The following is a 23521-nucleotide window of genomic DNA, read 5'->3' as shown; positions in this document are numbered from 1 at the left end:
TGGATATCATCAAGTGCGTGTAGTGCTTGAGGATGTACATAAAACTGCTTTCAGGATAGCATTTGGGCTTTATGAGTATCTTGTTATGCCTTTTGGTCTTACAAATGCCCCGGCTACATTCAATAGAATGATGGATCGCATATTCCGTGGATACAGGAAATTTACAGGTGTCTTCTTTGATGACATCCTAGTCTTCTCGAAGACTGAAGAAGAGCATAGAGCTCATTTGGCCATTGTTTTTGAAGAACTCTGTAAGCATAAACTCTTCATAAATGCAAAGAAGAGTGAGTTCTTCTTGTCAGAGATACATTATCTTGGGCATATTGTGTCCAAAGATAGAGTGCGGATGGATCCTGCAAAGATTGATGCAATTCGGAATTGGCCCCAATTGAGTTCGGTGCATGAGATCCGTAGTTTTCTTGGATTATGCTCTTACTACCGTAGGTTCATTCGGCACTTTGCATGGATTGCTTCTCCTTTGCATGATTTGACAAAGAAGAAGGCCGTGTTCAAATGGACTAATGTAGAGAGGGATGCATTCCTCAAATTGAAAGATGCAACTACTCATAGTCCAGTGTTGATCATTCCGGATTTGCAAAAGCCTTTTAGTGTGAAATGTGATGCATCTAGAAATTGTATAGAAGCTGTTCTTAATCAAGAGGGACATGCCATGGCTTATGAGAGCCGTAGATTGCATGATGCAGAGCTATCTCTTGGCATTTATGAGAAAGAGCTCTTGGCTATAATTCATGCCCTTACTATATGGAAACATTATCTTCTTGGGGCTGATTTCACTGTGAAGACAGACCACCAGAGTTTGAGGTATTTTCTTACCCAAACTAAGCTTTCAAAGAAGCATATGAGGATGGCCAATTTCCTCTCTATGTTTCATTTTCAGATCTTGCACACCCCAGGAAAGAAGAATGTAGTGGCCGATGCATTGTTACGAAAGCTATATGTAGCAGCTATCTCGGTTGCCTCTCATGGGGACTTGTCTGCCATGCGTGATTTGTATCATACGGATGCTGATTTTGCCACTATTTGGACTGATTTGATGGCTGGTCATGCATATGCCTCATATGTGAACAAAGAGGGTTATCTCATGAAAGATAATTGCCTATGTGTGGCGTTTGACATGAGGCAAAAGGTTTTGGATGAGTGCCATGCTCCTCCATATGCTGGTCATAAAGGCATAATGCCTACTACGCACATGATTGAGCGGTATTTCTTTTGGCCAGGTATGCGGAAAGCATTGCCTATTCCCACACAGCCATGGGAAAGTATTACAATGGATTTCATTATGGACTTGCCACGGACCCAACAAGGTAATGATGCAATTTGGACAATTGTGGACAGGTTTAGCAAGCAAGCTCACTTCTTGCTGGTCAAAAAGACCATCAAAGCTGAGCATATGGTTAAAATATATCTTGCACAAGTGTTTAAGCATCATGGAATGCCGAAGTCCATTGTGGGGGATAGAGATCCCAGGACTACAAGTCTCTTTTGGTGGGCCTTATTTGATAATATGGGCACCAAATTGGACTTTTCTTCAGCTTATCACCCTCAAACAGATGGGCAAAGTGAGGCTGCAAATTCAGCCGTGTTGGATCTCTTGAAATGTTATGTGGCGGATCAGAAGTCTTCTTGGAAGAAGTACTTACCGCTTGTGGAATTTGCATACAACAACACGGTACATGCATCTACGGGAAAGGCCCCGTTTGAGATTGTTTATGGTAAAGTGGTTTTGCCACCCATCCTTCGCACAAAGGATGAGATATTTACAACAGCTGATGAGTATGTAAGAGACTTGGATATTGCTTTTGCTCAGGTGCGGACAGCCATTGCAAGGTCACAAGACAAGCATAAAAAGGCTCCGACAAGCATAGAAGGCAATTGGATGTTAAAGAGAATGATTAGGTATTGCTGAAATTTGAGAAAGCAAGACTTGCAAAGAGGCAATTGGATGTTAAAGAGAATGATTAGGTATTGCTGAAATTTGAGAAAGCAAGACTTGCAAAGAGGCCTGGCAAAGAGGGTGCATATCCTAAGCTTGCAACCAGGTACTATGGGCCTTTTCGAGTGATCGAGAAGATCAATGAAGTGGCATTCAGATTGGCATTACCTAGTCATTGGCACATACACGATGCTTTTCATGTGAGTCTCCTTTGCAAGTATGTAAGACCGGATTCCAGTGAAACAGTCATTGAGGATCCACCAGAAGTGGATGAGCTTGAGGAGATCTTGCAGCCAGAGCAGATTGTGTATCAAAGGAACGCAAGCTTGCTATAGGCAAAGTTGTCAGGCGTTACCTTGTGAAGTTTAAGAACTATCTTCCCATTGATGCTAAATGGATAGATGAAGAGTTCTTCAAAGATTGCCTGCATGTGCTACAGACATATTTGGATGCTTTTCAGTTGCGGACAACTGTTTAGAAGCCGGGGGGGATGTCACCATTTGGCCACCCAATCGGTCCACCCGTGCTTTCTCATCATGTATGTACATTGGACTGGTGTCCATGGTGAAAGAGTGCACAGAGCGGAAGCAGAGTGGCACTATAATGTGGTGAACAGAGAGTGCAAGAGAGAGAGAGATATGGAGAACACTATGCTGAATATACTGAAGCAAAACAGTCCCAAGTAAGAGACTACAAGTCTCATAAGTGAGGGAGCAAAATATGTACAAGACTGAATGAGAAAAGAGAGGCCACCATCCACTATTTATAGTAGGGGAAGGCTGGGCGACTGGAGCTGCAAAACAGGCCGACTGGAGCTACTAGACAAGGCCGACTGGAAAATGCCAGAAGCGCTGGGAAAAATCCCACAAAAATACTAGAAAAAGGGGTGGCCAGCCCACAAGCAAGGGCCATGCAAAAGGGACCAAAAGGGCACCAGAAATGGGCAGAAACTGGGGATGAATGTGCTAACAGCTAAACATAACTCCGAGAAGCCGAAGAAGTCATCCTCTGTCAAAGACAAAAGAAAGCAGCAACAACAGGTACCAGGAAAGCTCCACAAGCAATGTCCATAGCAACTCAGCTACAAAAGTAACAGAACAAGCTGCCAGGTACACTGTTCTTCTAGAAGAGAACAACCACGTAGGTTGCGTCGTGCTGCTCCAAATATCAGTGCCAAACCCAAATATAAACACAGTGTCACAGGAATCCCTAGAAGCCTGTAGCTCCAAGAAGATAATACCCTCAAAAGAAATAGAGTCCATCTGCTCCAACGCTGTACCAAGAGTAGCCAAATGCTGTATAATAGCACCCTCCTCGAAGGTCGGCATCGCCAGATGTAAGAACTCAACTGCCCCCTCTGAAAACTAATGTCGGGACTCCACAGGCCCCCAACCAAATCCAAATCCCAATCCTTCAATCCCTAGAAGTACCATTGTGCCCCAGGCATGGTCACGAACACACCTAACCACAATCCAGAATCCTCACACAAAGTTAGAGGAAGAGGAACATCCACTGTAGTGGTAATTGAAGTAGTAGTAGCCTCTTCAATAGCATCACACAGCGTAGAAGCAGGCTCCTCCATAGAAGGCGAAGGGACTAGCAACACATCCTGGTTACTGGTTGACGAAGAAAGAATCGGAGGCGAAGCAATAGAAGAAAAATCCCACTCAGAAGAAGCTGTGAGCAAGGATAGCCCACTATCTTCCTCAAAAACATTACCAGAGATATCATCCTGGCAAGGAGAAGTATGCACAGAAACTGAAGGCAGGGAAACAAGTGAGCAAAACTGGCCCACTATCCTTCACTGCAAGAACATCTCCAAAAGAAGTATCCATAAGATCACTGGCTGCAGAGCACCCAGAAGCAGAAAGCATCTGCCGATCACTGGCATCACCATACAGGTCACAAAGCAACTGCCACACATAGAAAGTAGAAGCATCATCAGGAGCATAGATGAAGTGTCGAAGAACCGATTCCTGACAATTCAAGAGGAGAAAGCCATAGATCTGTCCGTCAGTCTTCCTCCACCGACACACATCCTCCGCAGAGGCAAGGTCCGACAAGCACCGATTCTTGTACGAGAGAAACTCCATCAAACCATACTCCCTGAGAATAGAAGTAACCTGCAACTTCCATGACTGAAAGTTACCACCATCCAACTTGTCTGCCTCGTCAAGGAAATAACAAGAGAGTGGTACGGGAGCCAAATCTCAAGTTGTCATCATTGTTCCAATCAATAGAACCAACCCTCATAAGATAAAAATTGTCCAAATCAGAAAACGTTGATATAGGGTCTTTTCTCCCACCAAAACGTAGCCCTAAGAGGCTAGACAGCACCCGAGAATATGCTATAAGAGGGTGCGAGAGGGAAAGGCAACAACAAGGACACTAGCTTGGGCTCTCCTCAAGAAAATGCACAATCTCTGAAGAAGAAGTATCCTCCACAGGTACCAAGGGTGCCACCAAAGCCTGAAACACCACAGACCCCCTCTGCAAAGGGAAAAGCCCACTGGAGAGGAAAACGCAGCACACAGAAGGCTGTTGTCCTGAAAAAAAACAGGCTGCCTATGTCCAATCTTCACGTGGAAAAGAAAACGCTGATCAAAGAGTACCTGATGGCTGTGTTGGTGAAGCCGAACTATAGGCGAAAAGACCAGCAGGTGCTGTCCAGAAAACGCAACAGCAAAGGGCTGCAAATCCGAGAGAAAACGCAGAGGAGAGGGTGCTGAAAACAGTGCTGAAACTGGGTCGCTAAACCGGGAGCGATGATACCATGAAAGAGTGCACAGAGCGGAGGCAGAGTGGCACTAGAATGTGCTGAACAAAGAGTGCAAGAGAGAGAGAGAGATATGGAGAACACTATGCTGAATATACTGAAGCAAAACAGTCCCAAGCAAGAAACTAAAAGTCTCATAAGTGAGGAAGCAAAACATGTACAAGACTGAATGAGAAAAGAGAGGCCAGCACCCACTATTTATAGTAGGGGAAGGCTAGCCGACTGGAGCTGCAAAACAGGCCGACTAGAGCTACTGGACAAGGCCGATTGGAAAATGTCATAAGAGCTGGGAAAAATCCTAGAAAAATACTAGAAAAAGGGGTGGCTAGTCCACAAGCAAGGGCCATGCAAAAGGGACCAAAAGGGCACCATAAATGGGCAGAAACTGGGGATGAATGTGCTAACACATGGCAGTTGTATATGCCGAGGATTGATGCCACCCATGTGATACTGTGGACTTGGCTTTCCGATGGGACTTGTGCCTCTGTGTACATGCCCGGAAATGCCTGGTGGATTGGTGTTCCATTGGGTCTCGTACTTTGTGTACGTGCCTAGAGCACATCTATTTTGGTACAATCTCATGAAGAGGGATTGTCCATACCAATGCTACATTGCATAGCATCTTTATGTGCTTGAAATTGCATGCTGTTTTCATGCTTGCTTGACCAATGTGTAGTTCCGGGTAAGGGGACGCCCGGCCGCGAACCGTGTGTGAAACTGTCTGCTGTCTGACAAGGTTATGTGGCATGTGACAGGTGGTAAGTATCGGTCATAAACCTGGCCTTAGGAGCTAGCACTAATTTGTAAGTGAGTGTGTACACACTTCATTAAGTTTTGGGCGACCAAAACTCACTTATAAATTATAACCAGCCTCGTGTTCACACACATTGATGTCCCGAGGTGGACATATCCCAATGTCCACCGCCTAGACCTTATCCCCTTTGTACAAAGAAAGTAACCAGCCATGTGTCCACTCTAGCTTGCTCCACAAAGCACCTGCCTACCACCTACACTGGACAACTCACCACCTCACTCCTCCTCCTCTCTCTAGAGATTGGCACCTCCTTCATGACGACTGTTGGGCTGCATTTTTTGCACTTTCTCCTTCCCAACTCCATTTTCCAAGCTTGCTAAGGTGTTTCTCAAGCTTCCAAGAGTGTTTCTGGATGCTAATCACTCTCATACAAACTCCCAATGACTGAAATTCAGCAAAACAGCTCTCTTTATTGCTGTAATTTCTGGTCTTTTTGCTGAAAACCCTAATTTCAGCCCTCCTTTCTCAAGTTGAACCATAGGGGAAGCTTTCCCAAGGTTTCCTTCATCCTCCTGAAGACTTTTGTCGGCGCGAAGAAATGCGACAAATCGAAGATCTCAACACTCCAAGGACTTCCATGGCGAAGACTTCCGCTGTCAAATCGACTCTACTTGCTATTGGTAAGCTTTTATGCTTAAATATGGGAGCAAGTAGCAGGAGGGAGGAACCAAATTACAAGATCACATACCCTGTGTAGTGTTCTCTTGTCCTACGTGCTCTCTTGCAGATTGTTGTTGCTACCATGTGTTGGTGGAACAATAGAGAGCAGATGGTAGGAAACATGGGCACTTGAGAGAGTAGTGTGGATTGCAAGTCTACATCGACAACCACTTGTTTGCAATACTGTATTCATATGCATTGGTATGGAAATCTGGTCAGAAATGCCCATGACACTATGTACTTGATTCTCCCAAGATCAATATACTTTATTTGAGGGAGGGGTCGGGCGTTCCGGCTCATTGTGTGTCTCTTGTCAATTCAGCAATTTACTTCTTGTATTTGAGCAAGTGTCCATCAAATCTTAGTGTATTTAAGTGTATTGATTAGCATTGTGTTCAACCAAGTTACAATCAACGTGCTGGGAATGAAGCTATGGCTGGTGTCAGTTAGTCTTGCAGAAGCAACTTTGTCGGCATGTTTGAATGCAACACCAAATTGTTTTATGTGAAGGCAAACATGGTGTCGATCAAGCCTCCAGCAAAGAAAAGCTAGGAATGAAGCTATGTCTGGTGTTGTCAGATCGTCTTGCAGAAGCAATTTTGTCAGCATATATGAATGCAGCACCATATCATTTTACGCTGGGCACAGATTCTCCCATCAGAGGTGTGCACTCTAATCTACCTATGTGCATGCCTAACAATTGTTGTTACTCAGGCCTTTGTCCCTTATCAAATAGGGCTCACAAGTGGCCAACAGTTGCCTAATCTCAGTTCCCAGTAGTACAATGCATGCATTATCACCCAAACCAAATAAGCATTGCAGTGCTTCTGGACTAGTAGACAGAGAGACTTGATATCAATCTGATGACAGCCAGCAAACCAATAAGAAGAGCTAGCAGCCTTATTTGGACTTGCTCAGAAAAAAGTCATTAGATCAGAGCATTTCTCACATAATCTGAGCAAGAGACATGGTGTTAAGGCAGATAATATCGAAGGGGCGCCATGCCCAAGACCCTAACGACCATGGAACTGAAAGGGATTATGTAAGGCCAGGGGCCCTAGAAGAAAATAAAACCCTAAACCATAAGTGACTTTGCAGCTAAGTCCCCATTCAAACACAACAGTATATTTCAAAAGATCCTGGTACTACAACGACTATAATGATTGTTCTCTCTCTGTTCATTCACAAGTTCAAAACACACATTTCTGCTCTAAGATTTGTTTTGACATGAGAAAATGGAAGCAGAACATATTAGCATGGCAAGCACTTTGCCATACTGGTTGAGCGTGATCAGATGCACAACTCAAGTTTGATTACATGTAATATGAATGTACCATAGAATGGGTATGATACACATCCATGACATCACACAGCACAGTGTCTAAGAAAACATCATGGATGAGTGTCGGCACATTAGATAATCCACAGTTCATATACAAAGAGCTAAGAGCTCACAGGAATATAGGGTTAAACTTTAACACAGTAATACCTGCCTTTATTTTGGCAGCTTTCTCAACAAATTTCAGCAATTGAAAGGGTTCAATGAGCGTGTAAATTAAAAAACATTTGAGTGAAGGGAACATTACATCGATGGTTGGAGAAAGCTCTGCATGCCTTGGCCAAAACTCAGTTGTGCCAAATCCCGCGTGCTATTAGCCATTGGACCTCCCCACCATGCCTTCTCGCTTCTTGTGATGGCACTGTGCAAGCTGGGATGTGAAGATCGATGGTGGAGTTGGGCTGCAAAAGGAACACGACAGCTCTTTCTCTATTCACCCTTTGGGCCTTTGCAAGCGGATTTGATCTATAAATTAAAGCAATGCTGTCTGTGGCGAGAAAAGGCCAGAATTGGGCAGACCCGAGGGCGACTAGAAGACGGGCAGTTTTGCAACTGTTTTTTCTGCACCGAAAACAGAAATTTGAACGCTGATTTCAGAAGCCCACAGAACTCTTCTCGGGTCTACTTGCTACTGAGAGAGTGAAATTGGGTGGGCGCAACGGGCGGAAAAACAGACGGATAGGAATTGCCCAACAGCGTTCAACAGATAAAAACGAGAATTAGAAGCCCCAACTAGCATGGCCAAGCTGAACTGAAGCTCCTGGCTATGGCGGGCAAGCTCTTTTTTTTTTTTGTTTCCTGCTAGAACTGATGACGAGAGGACGACGACGATCTCGGCTTCATTTATCCTCCTTTTTCCGCAAATTATAAAATACCCACTATTGCCCATTTCTTTAAAACACTTTAATGCCACATTTTCCACTTTTTTTGCTTTTTTCACGAAAATTAAAAGTTTATTTCACCAATCGCACCTTTTTTTCAAACACCAAAATTTAAATTTTATTTCACCATACTGTTTGCCCAAAACAATTTTTTTTTCAATCTAAGCACCCTTTAAAAACCCAAATAAATGTTTTTTAAAAAAGACCCATGTTTCCAAAAACTCCCAAAATGCAGTAATATTTTCCACTTTTTTTGAAACGCCAAAATTAAAGTTTATTTCTTGCCCAAAACAATTTATACCCCTTTTTTTTCAATTTAAGCACCCTTGAAGAACCCAAATAATGATTTTTTTAAAAGACCATGTTTCCAAAATGCAATAATATTTTCCACTCGTTTTGGACCTTATTTTAAAAACCCAATAATTAAATAAAAGAGGAATTGTTTTCCCTCATATATTTCCTTTAAAAACCCGAATTAAATTTTCCATTTTCGTGCGGGTCTGACATCAACAATCGGTCTACTGTCAATCATATCCTTCCACGTGTCGTCTGACCACGTCAACAATTGCCGAGAATCGATAATAATTAGCACACTCATGAACTCCGTTTTTTGCGATCGAATCTCGCGGCTTGATTTCTTGACTTTCTGTGTTCATTTTTTATGTCATTTTATTTTTTATGTGATTTTTTTATATGTGGCCCATTTTTTTAATATCAACCTGTGGCCCATTTTTTAATACCAATGTGCCCACATTTTACAAACCAACGTGGTTTCATGGTAGAACCTCGTATCCCCCCACCCCAAGGTAGCACACATGGGCCCCTCCATATGTTTTTTTTTTTTTTACCAGCTTACATGTAATGTGGGCTACATTCGTCGACAATTGTCGTGCCCGTTTTATTAGCCATCATGTGTCGATCGATTCTCTCTCTCTCTATGTGTGTTTGTGTGTATTGTCATCGTGCCCATTTTATATATATATATATAGAGAGAGAGAGAGAGAGTCAATCATATATAAATATATATATATTATTGCCGTGCTCGTTTTATTAATCGCCCTTCTCTCTCTCTCTCTCTCTCTCTCTCTCTCTCTCTCTCTCTCTCTCTCACACACACACACACACACACATCAGTATTACCTTGTTTTGGTCTCATGGGCCATCTCGGCCTTTAGGAGACGTTAATCTCTCTCTCTCTCTCTCTCTCTCTCTCTCTCTCTCTCTCTCTCTCTCTCTCTCTCTCTCTCTCTCTCTCTCTCTCTCTCTCTCTCTCTCTCTCCACGAAGACACTGCAGGATGGAAGAAATTGCAAAGTCGGTCACATCGCACCCATTTTGCAATTGGGTTGCTGACATGATATTTTTCAATGGTGACCTTGCCAATTGGCCGAGTGGGGAAATTTTGCAACTTGTAATGGAATAAGTTGTCAATTACACAAGAGAACGCAAACAAGCTCAGCTTCAAGAGAAGAAGGTTGTAGTTTGGATGGATGGAAAAAGCCTTCAGGTCATTTGAGTGAAACTTTGGGGTCGCTTTGAACTTGAAAGATGGCTATTCATGATAACGTTGAAAAGTAGTGTTTATGTGATGCATGGGATTTCCCTCACTCGAAACATGGTATAAACTTAGACTAGGTGTAAGTGGGCCAAAGCATTGGTCCCCTCTTTCTAATGCCATTTGAGTAGCTATGCATGTTTAACTTTTTGCCAACAATTAAAAAAAGAGGTGAATTACATAATGCATTCATCTCGTTTTTACATGGTCTTTAGTCCTTGTCTATCATATCACCTCGCCTCTCCCCCCCTCCCCCCCCCAAAAAAAACAAAAAAGAAGTCCAAGGTCACATGTATCACTAATTTACAACTTGGAGAGTTCTTCTAGAAAAGAAATTGATCGAGAAATACTATCAGTGGAGTTATTTGCCTTCATCAAAGAGAATTTTCACATTATGCCCTTCACTAATAATGCTTAGCTTCATTGAGTTCACACCACCACCACAATTCCTTCGGTGATTATATGGTTAGCTGAGCAAACCTTCTCGTCGTTACTATTTCTTAAGCTACGGTCATCATTTTTAAATAAAAAAGAAAAAAGAGGCAATGCCAAAGGATGGCAATGTTTGTAAGCAAATGATGTAGTACAAAATTATTAAAATCTAGTAAAATGCAAATTTCATGTGAACACTATAACTTTACAAGCAAACAAAACCTACTCCCATCTTCAAAACACTTTCATCAAAAATATATTGTACTACAACTACAATGTGCCTAAGTTGCAAGATGTCCACTCTCTCTCTCTCTCTCTCTCTCTCTCTCTCTCTCTCTCTCTCTCTCTCTCTCTCTCTCTCTCTCTCTCTCTCTCTCTCACACACACACACACACACACAAGCACACGCACATAGAGAATGTATGTGTGCATATGTCTTGTGTGTGTGCACGTGCACATGGGTGCAAGTGTGTGTGTGTGGGCACACACATGTGCGTGCATTTGTGTGTCTGTAACTTGCTAAGAGACAGGAAGTAACTCTAAGAATGGCCATGTAGCACATCACATGCTAGTAACTACAATGACCACCAATCATTTTCTTGACTATATCATTAGACGAAGTTTACATCATGTGCCATAATATAGCATATGTTATTATAATAATCTCTCTCTCTCTCTCTCTCTCTCTCTCTCTCTCTCTCTCTCTCTCTCTCACACACACACACACACACACACACACACACTTACATTGGTCACATGCTACTTTAAGATGGGTGTTACTAATTCAAATCTTACCAACCATGCACATGTGCAATAACATGTTTTCAAATACCATTTTGTTCTTGAGCTATTGCGCACGAGTTACATCCACTGTGAAACTTTACACACATTCATATGAGCCCACAATTGGATTGCGTATAGCAACCAATGCAGTGAGACATAATCCTTTAAAGGGGTCCACAACATGGGAATAGAAGTTTGATCCTGTTCACTACTTTTTTCCAAGCCCTTGTGGGATGTGCTTGTCACCTTTTTCACAAAGGCTAGACGGACCTAACATATATTATGCATATCACTAGTAGTTTGTGGGCCAAATGGTTTGACGACCAACTCGCTCCATTAGCTATGGTAGAAAGTTTTAATCTCTACCACCCACAATTAATTTATCTCCTCGTGTGACAAAGTGGGAAAATTTTGTTAACTCGTATGCTCTTACTCAGGTGTTCAAACGATAGCCACAATTTTGAATGGTTTCCTCTCCACACTTCATATTTAAATTTATATGAAAGTGTTAAAAGTTAATATATAATATGTTTCATTATTTTCAAACTTCCTAAGAACATGTACATGATTTTGCTTTGGCAAACATGTAATTTGAGTTCAAGAAATCCTCATGCATATTTTCATTTTCAATCTCAATCTTGTCTAGAAGGACAAAATCATAATCATCAATATGCATTCAATCTCCTCAAGCTTATCAACAAAACCACACTTTCTTATTCTTATTAGTTTATAATTTTTTAAGGCGCTTAGGTCCCTTTGAAGAGAGCAGATTCTTTACATTTTAAAAAAATATTTTAAAGATGCTTAGGTCTCTTTGTAGAGAAGAAAATTCTTTATTACAAATATTTTAAAAAAAATCCTCTCTAGTAGAAATGAACATTGTATAGTTTTTGACTCGTAAAAGTGAAGGGAAAAATATGATGTAATGGCCTTGTTTAAAAATTGTTATCCTTCATAAATTAAAATGATAGAGTTCACATGAAATTTGTAGTTTAATAAAATAAAATATATATTTTTTGGCTAATATAATGTCCTTGTTGCATTTTTATAGTCACTTTTTTTTCTAGAGATGAACTTTCTCCAAGCTTTTAATAGTAATGGAGGGATTCTTATATAAGTCTCAAGACTGTTTTTTAAATCATAAGAATCCTTTTTCCTCAAAATTACCTTGAAAATAATGGATGCACCCATTTGTGTTTGGTCATATTGCCGTCCCTACTGCTACCACTACTAGACTTTGTTTGTATAACAAAGATGTTAAAACACAATGAACACATGTTTGCCAAGCTACTTATTACAACTACACAGAGCAATTGTAAAGGGTACAACTTAACCAATTAAAAGCTTAAATTATAACAGCTCTTCATCAACATATGTATATTTTACCTAAATTCATTAGGTGGAATGCTTGAATCCAAGAAACCAAAATAAAATATCCATTAGTATAAACATGAACTTTTTTAAGTGTATTTATATATATTACTTTAGAGTCTACTATACACTTTATTTTGGGAAATGTGGCGATAAAGGGGGAGCATAGTCCTTTGGATAGTTGTATGTTGTACAATTGATTTATACTAAGGCTATTTATAAATTTGAAGTAAGACTTGAAAGTAGACGTGAGAAAGCTGTCCAAGACTCACATGGAAAGTGCTAGTCACTTGTTATGTTCTAGTCACATGGGTAGTACCATGGAGTGTAAGATATGTGCATCATTAATTCTTATGAAGCTATTTAAGGATGTACTTGGGTTGGGATCTCTATATTTTTAGAGGAAAGCATGATTGGATGATATTTTGAGTCTTATCCTGTGTACTTTATTCATTCTCATGGCCTTGATCTAGTTTTGCAAATTTCACGTCTAATCCACCATGATTTTGTGCATGGTATCAAAGCCAAAATTCTTATGATCCTCAACACTTAGAAAAATAAGGAGATTAGTAGTGGATCTAGTTTTATAATGATTAACGTGAAATTAGGAGTTACCTTAAGATTAAAAATTTCACCCTAAGGGAAGTTTAGCATAAATGGAGTCTTTTTGATCCAAACCCCCTAAGCATATGTAGCAGATGACTAAGAGAGAGAGGAAAAAAAAAGTTGGTGACCTTGTTTAAATCAACAACCTTAACACGTAGCTCAGACTCCCCAAAGTTTTATGTAAGAAATACACTCTAAAGATAGCACCATATGAAGAACTCCATAACCACCAACTTTGTGCACTCTTCTTAGAGTGGGCGCACAATAAGTAAAGTTGACCAACCTCTAAGAGCTTTGTCTTATCTCCATCGGGGTAACCTCAATACAAGACAAACCCCCCTGTTTTTTTTTCAATACTTATAGCACCGTGTTGCCTAACAACATATGAAGAACTCCATAACCACTAATTTTGTGCACTCTTCTTAGGGTCAGCTCCTAGAGGCAATAATAAGTAAATTCAACCAACCTCTAAGGGCTTTGCCTTATCTCCATTGGGTAGCCTCAATACAAGACAAACCCCCTTAGTTTCTTTCAATAGTTGTAGCACCCCACTTTTTGTCCTCTAAGACCCTACCCCTTCGTGTGCAGCATTTATATAATAACGCCTTTCCATAGATGATGACTCCTAACCATGTGCCTTATAAGACCTCTCACTTCATAATGGCCACTCTTTTATTTCCAAAGTTAAGGCGAGATGGTTTCTACACATGGTGAATGAAAATCAAGCTCTTTTCCATGGCAAAAAGTGTGTGGGGCATTCTAGATGGGGGAGACAGGTGGTGAAATGCTCAAAAAGTGTGTGGGGCATTCTAAATGGGGGAGATAAAACGCTCAATTGTGAAAAAATTCATGGAAAATGTGTAATAGAAAAGTATTATCAACCATTTCATTAGGGCTCTCAAATGCATCTATACTTCACATTGAAACCAAATCACGGGGGCATGGGGAAGTTGTTAAAACATTTAATGCTAAAGAAAATTCTTTAAAAATAGTTTTAAAGAAATTTTTTTTTTTTGCTTACAAATGGAATTTCATGAATCCTCCTATGTAAATCATTAATACACATGAAAAGTATTGTGTATTGTGTAATTGTAACAACATGCAAGTGTGGATGCACCATTATATTAAAGATGTAATAGCACAATAATCTTGACAAGCATGCCAATAGGATTTGGAGCACTTGTATCAACCCTCAAGAGTTTACTAAATTTGGAGAAGTTGAATCAACCCTCAAGAAATTACTAAATCCAGATTCAATGGAATTCAAGCAACGCTCATATGTGAGGAGATCAGCATCCCCAATGGGAACTTTTGCATCGCCTCGAAGAAGACATTCTTCCACAAAAACACTAAAACGATAAAGCAAAAGTGTCAATGCTATGGGAAAGCGAGACACTTCGTAAAATATTGATAGAAAATGAATAATGGATATGGTTTTGGTGCCAATTTCATGCAAGAAGACATGGAAAAGGCATCTCTTCATAATGAAGAAAATGCAAGCATATGTTCTAAATGTGTTGTGCAGAGCATAGTTCCATTCTCTAGCTCTGATTGATGTTGGGGGCAACCTTAGTGTGAGACATAAGGCATTAGGTGGTTCGTGTTTAGTCTCATGAGCTTGAAGCATAGGCCCTAGCACGTGCCAACGTAAGGGAATCATTCCCCATGCGTGGAGTGTTAGAAATGCAGTGATGGAGGGAGCATAGTTTTTTGAATAAGTTCTATATTGGTATTTTTCTTTAAAACTGGGAGCAAGAGTGGATGTGAAAAAGGCGTAGATGCCATGGAGTCTAAGATATGTTGAAATTAGAGCATTGTGATGAGCTATGGTGGATTAGATACTAGAATCAACATCATTAACAAAGTGATTAGCAAATAATTAAGATGTAATTAGTGAGTAATTAGCAAATAGCTTAATGTAGGCATGGATAATCAAAAACTAGCAAATTCTCATTAGGGCAATGCCTCAATTTATAGAGCTTACATCAAGCATCAAATCCCACTGATTTCTCCATGATTCACTCCACCTCTTTTCCCTGATTCTCTCCACCTCTTCACTTTTCCCAGAATATCTCCACACTTCCTAAATCTCCTCATGCTACCCTTTATTCTCTCCCAGTAGATTCTTCTCACCTTTTCACAGGTTCTCTTACATTTACTCGTTCTCTTTTACAGCCTCTAACCAAGGGCTTGTTCCCGCACACACCCTATTCACTTGTATATTTCAACACCTCCCCTCAAGTGAATACTCCTAGTACACCTAGACCCTATACCAAGTTTGCCTCCCCTTACTTAATAGTCCGCGACCAGTGTCTACACCTCCCCTCAAGTTAACTTAGCACACCTGGACCTTGTACCAAGTTTTTCTCTTACTTGATAGCCCGCGCCCAGTGCCTCAAGTCCCTAAACTCCATAGTCCTTTTGACACTCTCTCTCTCTATGTGTTCAAGGCTACTATAAGTGCCCGCAACAACCTTGACTAAAGTGCTCACACATACATCTATCTACCACGTGGCCTACATCATCGGTGGCTCAGAGGTGGTTTTACTTTGTTGGGGCAGGTTACATTGGGTTGTGGGGTCTCTCTCTCTCTCTCTCTCTCTCATAGATTTTCACATGGCTCCTCACTCTTTGGAGCCTCACATCTTCTCTTTTCTTAGTCTTCTTGTCGTGGCAGCTTCTCTTGACACGTCCATGTCTTCCTCAAGCTTTTCTTCTAGATCTTCTTGGTGTGATCTTCCTCTTGGAAGGAGATGTTTTTTTCATGGCTGGGGCCATGAGCTTGTCCGTCAGGTCTTTTTGCTCCATGTGAGCAGCATGTTTAAATGTTTTGTTGATAGTTCCTTTGGGTTTTTGATGTTTATCTTGTGTCATTATGCAATGCAAATCCAAATTTATGCAGGAGGTCTTACCTCTTGCCTTATTTTGGACAAGGGCAGTGTCTGATCCCATATTTACACTGATGCAATGTGCCCAATACATAATGCGTATAGCATTCATTCTTATGCACATTCCCATATGCAACTTTGGCTGTGAATAATCTTGATTTCGAGTGAGATTTACAGGCATTAACCAAGGGTTAAATGCAAAATGATGATTATCAAAATTTTATCAGCATAATTTTACAAATTACATTAAATCAAGGGTAACCAATTTGTATGGAATGGTTGGAGTATCAAACCAACTCCGAATTGCAATCTATAGTTATAGGGATCTGTATTAGATATCTAATGGTTAATTTGAACCCTCAATTGCACCAAAATATAGTGATTAGTATTGATTAATCACTGATTAGCAAATTAATCCACTGTTTTGTGTGCAAAAAATAGAGTATGCGGGAGTCCAGATCTGGTGCCTTAGACTTCAAATGAGCTCAAATGCTTTCAAAGCCATCAATAGCAATGAGTCTAGTAGAGGATTAAGCCAAGAAACACAAGATTTGACAATATTGAAAGCTTAATCTCTGTTTTACCAAAGTCACCTGTAGATTTGATGAAGAGCTTGGATCTCACTGTAGACAATAAAATTGAATTCTGTCTTCACCAGCTTATAGAGCATGCTTGAAAACCCCCGGGGCTAAGAGGAATTAGAGCAATTTGATTTGATGAAGTGGGATTTCTGATTTGCTGTGCAGAAAAACGGAGCTTGATAAAAACGCGATTTCTCTTCATCCGGTTGGCGGTTGCGCTTCTGATTTGATTGGCTAGAGTAGCAATGAGTTGGTTATCTATGGCTAGAAGGGTTTGGGCTAATTTTATGTGTGCAAGGAGAGGGAGCTCCTCCACTGGCTGGGGTACAGAGGCTAGTTGAAAAAAGAGGAAAAATTATAATTTTCTACTAATCCTAATTAGCCAAAATAATTAGCAAGATAATGAGCTCACAAAATGATGGATTCTAGGCATGGCTCTCATACCATGTTGAAATTAGAGCATTGTGATGAGCTATGGTGGATCAAATACTAGAATTAACATCATTAACAAAGTGATTAGCAAATTAAGATGTAATTAAAGTAATTAGCTAATAGCTTAATATAGGCATGGATAATCAAAAACCAACAAATTCTCACTAGGGCAATGCCTCAATTTATAGAGCTTACATCAAGCATCAAATCCCACTGATTTCTCCATGATTCACTCCACCTCTTTTCCCTGATTCTCTCCACCTCTTCACTTTTCCCAGAATACCTCCACACTTCCCAGAATACCTCCCAGAATATCTCCACACTTCCTAAATCTTCTCATGCTACCCTTTATTCTCTCCCAGTAGATTCTTCTCACCTTTTCAGGTTCTCTTACATTTACTCATTCTCTTTTACAGCCTCTAACCAAGGGCTTGTTCCCGCACACACCCTATTCACTTGTATATTTCAACAAGATATGTGTGGTGGTGGCAATAAAGCTCATGAAGCTTTTCAAAGGATGTACTTGTTGGGATCTCTCTCTTTTGAGTAAACACCATGATTAACATTATGATTATGATGTTATGAGTCTTACCTTGTGTACTTATTTGTTCTTATGGCCCTTGATCTACGTTTGCTAATATCAAGCCAAGTCTATACCATTTGAAAATACATATGATAATACTCTCTCTCTCTCCCTCCCTCCTTCACTCCTCTCTCTCTCTCTCTCTCTCTCTCTCTCTCTCTCTCTCTCTCTCTCTCTCTCTCTCTCGGCAAGCCCTTATTATGGAATTTAAGTGCAGTTATAATGATATTCACTTTCTCCACCTGCACTAGCATCAAGCCTTTTAGTTAACATGGATGAGCTCCTCTTATATGACTTTCATGGGTGAATTGTGAATACAAGACCTAGGACAAATTTAGCTCCTCACAATGTCCCTCATACGACTTCAGGAATACAAGACCTAGGGAGCCTATTTATAGTTTTCTAGGTTGATCAACTAGACAAGTGGACCACGTAACATTTGTGTCCACACATGAATGTCCATTGGCCATGCTCAAGCATCCAAGTCCACCAAATTCGGCTTATACAAATCTCTATCCACATGCCCAAGCTTGTTAATGCATATAGGATTACACCCCACTAGACATGTAAACATGCAGGACTTTAGACTATCTTTTAATTGTTTCCCAAAGTAGCCAACAACTTGGGAGATATCTATCACAAATCTTAGCACACTTACTTCAACACCCCTCTCATCTTTATGGTTGTGAAATTAATGTAGATACAAATCACCTTCAACACCCCTCTCATCTTTATGGTTGTGAAATTTAATGTAGATACAAATCACCTTCTCTAATGGATGCTAGTGAGTGTATATGAGTGGTTTAAGGTGAAATGAGAGATGAGGATCCGTAGTCCAATGCAATGGTGTGAAAACACTCACAGGAGAAACGGTGATGGAAACTGCTATCCAAGGAGATGTGGAGCTCTTGAAGCAGTTTGCTCAAGCTCGGCCATTAGAAAAATCCCCAAGACGGTTATAACTTGCTAAGGTAATCTCTTGGTTGTGAATATGTTTCTAGGAGAGGCCAAAGCAGGCAATTACAGTGATTTGATGCATTATAGTTGATTATGTTATCATTTCCAATAATTAGTCTAGATCAAGTTTATATCAAGGGTTTCCTTCTGGTATTGCTTCTTGAAGCAGGTGTGAAACTCATTTTAGACATGCTTGTTCTACTCAAACTACAAAAATGCATTTTTTTCACATTTTTTTGTGAGTTTAAAGATTTTTTAAAGGATCAAGTATGTTTGCTCACATTGACTAAGTTCACGTGTGTTGACTTATGTCTCTAGACTTGCATCTCTAGGCTTACATTTTGGTCTCCAAGATCGCATCTGTAGGCTCACGTACTTTATATATGAAATAGGCCCACCTTGGGATCACAATTGTATGAAATAGGACTATCTTTGGCATAAAATTTTATGTACTAGGCCTATATCAAGGTTGGTTGCTACACGTCCTAATATTGCCTTTGCTGTGGGAGCGGTTAGCAGGTACATGGCAAACCTTGGCAAGAAGCATTGGGAAGCAGTGAAAGGTATTATGAGATACCTCAAGGGCACAAGGGATTTGTGCATCTGCTTTGGTAAGCAGAACGCATCTGTTGTTGGCTTTACGGATGCAGACTATGCTGGACATGCGGACAACAGGAAGTCCACTTCAGGGTATGTGTTTACCTTCACAAGGGGATCTGTCTCTTGGATATCCAAGGTGTAGAAGTGTGTTGCACTGTCTACTACAGAGGCAGAGTATGTGGTTGCCAGTGAGGCATGCAAAGAGGCCTTATGGTTGTCACGCTTGGTTGCTGAGCTTGGTATCACTAAGGTTCCTGTCCTCCATTGTGATAGTCAGAGTGCTATCATGTTAGCACGGAACCCTATCTTTCATGCAAAGATAAAACACATACAGGTGAAGTATCATTTCATCAGGGAAGTACTTGACAGCAAGAGCATTGAGCTAGTCAAGGTATATACTGATGAGGATAACCCTACAGACCTTCTCACGAAGGGTCTTCCAGCAGAGCGGTTTGCCCATTGCCGGGGTAGATGATGGGAGTTGGAGAGGTATAGATTTTCAACTCTATACATACTTAGACTTAGCTGATTCTTTCCCTCTTTCTTTAGGCATGTTGCCTTTACGGGGGAGGTTGTTGGGAATAAAGGGCCACCGTGCCTGCCTAGTGTCTGGGCACCCTTTGGGGTTGTACCATTATTCATATACCTATCTGGAAAACCTTAGAGGGACATCATCATTGTACCCACATACTGTGTCTCTTGCTATCACATTTCCCTTTCTGCTGTGATTTGCCTCTAGTATGCAAAGCACTGGAAGACTTACTAGATGCATTGTTCTGTCGATTATTTCTTCCATGAGCATATAACTCTCTACATCAGAGTATAGCAGCATAGCATTTGAGTTGCTCATAGCTGTCCTAAAAGTATCCCCGCTTTCAAGTAGAGTGTATAACAGAAAGGTAGCCTTGAACTCATCATCAATATTGAACTTCAAGGCAGCCAGCTAGCTGAAAATAGAATTAAACTCACTGAGGTGAGTAGACATGGCAGTGCCCTATTCCAGGCACAAAATCCATCAGTTTCTTCAGACTTTACTTTGGAGCACTCTTCTGAGCATACAACTCTTCCAGTCTCGTCCACTAGCATAGGCAGTGTCCAATCCCTCTATGTTAAACAACAAAGAGTCTGCAACAACTGACAGTTCAATGGTAGAGCGTGCAAGCTCATCCAGATCATCCCAATCGTCTTGTGCTATGTCGGCTGGTCGTACTCCCTTCGTCTTGATAGGCTTCACCTGTTCTTCTACACCAAGACATTGTAGCACTACTTTTGCCAAATTGCAAAGTTATGTGCCCCTTCAAGCTTCTTGATGTGCAAAAAGATGGCTGCTGTCACTTACAACCCAAAATGACAAGAGATGTCAACCCAAAACAAACCTAACTTGTCACACAAGTGACCAAGAAGAGATGCAGAAAACCAACCAGCAGTATACTTCCAGATCTTAGTTCTGGTTATTGATCATATTTCAGCATAACAGTGACATTTCAGACTAGCAACATGCATATAGACATCACCAAATAGCAGCAGACAAGTCTAGGCACAAACTGCCTGCAAATGGTCTCTGCTGTTCACAGTGTACAACAGCAAGATGTCTGCACAAACTGATCCATTTTCAGCTCAAAAATGAGGCATAACACATATCCAATCACTGCTCAAGCATGTGACTTAATGTCAGTACCAAAACCGTGGCTTTATGAGCTTCACCGAGAGCATACAACCCAACCAAAAATCACTTATAGGTATGGTACCTACTGCCTGCAATTTTCCAACAACCAAGACAATTTTCCCGAGCTCCAAATTAGGCTTAAAACATCCCCAAAGTCATCTCCAGATAATTGGCATTCATGATATGCATGTACAATACATTAGTAGCATCCAAAATCTAATCCAAAGGCAATAGGTATGTCATTCACTGTCAAAATGACATTCAGCCCCTGTTATTATAGCATACAAAACCCTGTGTAAATTGAGTAAAATCTTAGCTAAAATTAGGCCAAATGCACCTCAGGTCAAAGACATAACACCTCCCAATGTATTTGCATCATGTAAGCATGTGTGGTGGCATCCAATGAGCACAACCATTGAGCAATGACAGCTCAAAATAGAGATTTCCCTCTCAATTCCAGCATGCTACCTTTGTTTTACAGCCAATGCTTGAGAGTGGAAAGCTCCAAAGACCAATGACAGTACCTAAGATCAATGCTAGGCACCCAATTTGTCTTCTACCTGAGCATATGAGTCACCAATGAGCTGCCAAGCTGAGATGTAAGTCTGTTGTTGCAGACATGTGAACAGTTTATGGGCTGCACCACCTGGCTATGTAGAAGTTGAGGAACAACCAATAACCACTCCAATACCTTTGCCCAATGTCAAAACCTGCAGATGAGTGTCCTTGAGCTGCCCTGATGGAGGAGATGTTAAGAAAGCTGAAAAAAAACATTCTTTGATGCTGTTTATAGTAGGCGCAACCTGCGTGAGCTGCTTGCTGCTCCAAGAAAGCCATGCGAGGCTGCTTGACAAGGTAGGGACCAAGAAGAATGTCCCAAGAAGCCCTCAAACAAAGCTCCAGACAAGCTGAGATAAACAAAGCTTCAAAATGTGAAGCTATGATAAGGCTACCTCATGAAGAGAAGACCATGACTGCCATTGTCCTGTAAGCCTTGAAATGTGTGCTGCAGAAGCAATGCCGACGAGCTCCTCTGTCTAGATGTCTCGCTCTGATACGAGTTTGAAGTGCACGGACCACGGAGTGCAGAGCTTCAATGGATACAGCAATGCAGGTAGAGAGAGAGAGACAGAGACAGAGACACAATATGTGGGTACAATGATGATGTACCTCTAAGGTTTTTCAGATAGGTATATGAATAATGGTACAACCCCGAAGGGTGCCCAGACACTAGGCGGGCACGGTGGCCCTTTATTCCCAACAATTTATATGATAAGAAAATTCTTAAAGGACATGAGTAGGTATGTGTCTTTAAGGTAGTAATAATTGGTTAATATAATATTAGGTATACTCACCTCTAGACTCACATCTCTTGACTCACGTTTCTTGACTCACAAGTCACATGTCTAGGTACATGGCTCATGGCTCATGGCTCACAAGTCCAAGTTCATGGCTTATATCTTTGGGCTCACGTTTCTTAACTCACAACTCACATGTCTAGGTACATGGCTTACATGTGTTGACTCGTGCATTTGACACATCTTCTTTTGCGGGGCTGTTTTGGGCTCCTAACCTGAGAGCTCGTTTGGCCTGGTTTTTATAGTTTTTTGAGGTTTTTTAGATTGGAGAAGGAGTGATTAAGAATCTTAATCCTAGTTAATGGTTTTTATATAAGTAATTAAGTATTTTTTTTATTGGTTTTACATGCTTCTAAGCTACCAATTCAAATAATGCATTAAAAAATATGAAATACATGAATAAAAATTGATTATCCTACTCTAATCCAAAATTAATGGAGTGTAATGGTCATGTTTCCACTCCTAATTATAATTTCTAAGCTAATCCTTGACTCAAAGAAATGAAATCTAATCTTGAAATCTAACCCTCTTAGGCTCCAATTTCATACAAATTACTAAAGGAACCATGGTTTTTTCCTACTAATAGATGAAAATAGAATGCCCTAACGTAAATAAACATCAATGAAGGATCAAAAGCAACAAATGACTCCAAAATTGTATGTTTTACATCGGGTAATATTAGGTCACCCTAATAGCTTGGAATGGATAGATAAATAGAGCTAAGCCCTAGCCCTGCTTAATCATTTGTCTTGCCTTAAAGCTACAGACTACAACTTCCCTATGTGGGTGTGCTAGCCTGTTCGTTGCGTCCTCAATATGTTGTCTATAAAAATACTCCTTTGCCAAGGGGGGTGAAGGGAGGTCTATCTATGCCTAAATGGAGGCAACAAGAGATGGTCCTTTGTAATGGTTCTCTCTCATAAAAGACAGGGGAAGAAGAAGCTAATGGAAGAGGGAAACCTACAATCAAACCTATCTAAACAAGCATCCTTCTAGCATATAAGAATCCAATGGCATAAAATCAAGCAAGAAGAGGAGAGTTCACAAGAAAATTATAGCAAGGAATGGTTGGATTGTGCTTATTGTAAAAAATGACTTATATATATATATGAATGACTAGTTTTCACACTAGACCAACAAAACTTAAAAATGGTTCGGCCTCTATTACTAGTCTTAAGCAACTATGTATACGAAATGTGTAGACTTTCCCTATTTGACATTAAGCATATGGTAAGGCTACTTTATACATTCCACCATCGTCTTGTAAAAGATAAGTGTCCATTCGA

The 23521-nt window shown here is 40.6% G+C and overlaps 1 protein-coding gene across 1 annotated transcript in view; it reads right to left on the bottom strand.

Moving 5' to 3' along the window:
- The window catches only part of LOC147608188 (transcription factor TGA2.2-like), a 61244-nt gene extending 52840 nt beyond the window's left edge, over positions 1-8404 (bottom strand). The window contains exon 1 of the mRNA XM_086789348.1: positions 7791-8404. Coding sequence (XP_086645474.1) covers positions 7791-7864 — 74 coding nt within the window. The 5' untranslated portion in view covers positions 7865-8404. The remainder of the gene's footprint in view (positions 1-7790) is intronic.
- Positions 8405-23521: the final 15117 nt, after the last annotated feature.

The sequence above is a fragment of the Cibotium barometz genome, chromosome 53 (assembly GCF_041138505.1).
Source record: "Cibotium barometz isolate CiBa-2024 chromosome 53, ASM4113850v1, whole genome shotgun sequence".
NCBI lineage: Eukaryota > Viridiplantae > Streptophyta > Polypodiopsida > Cyatheales > Cibotiaceae > Cibotium > Cibotium barometz.
Note: the sequence above shows the minus strand (reverse complement) of the source record. Positions and strands in the feature narration are given on the sequence as shown.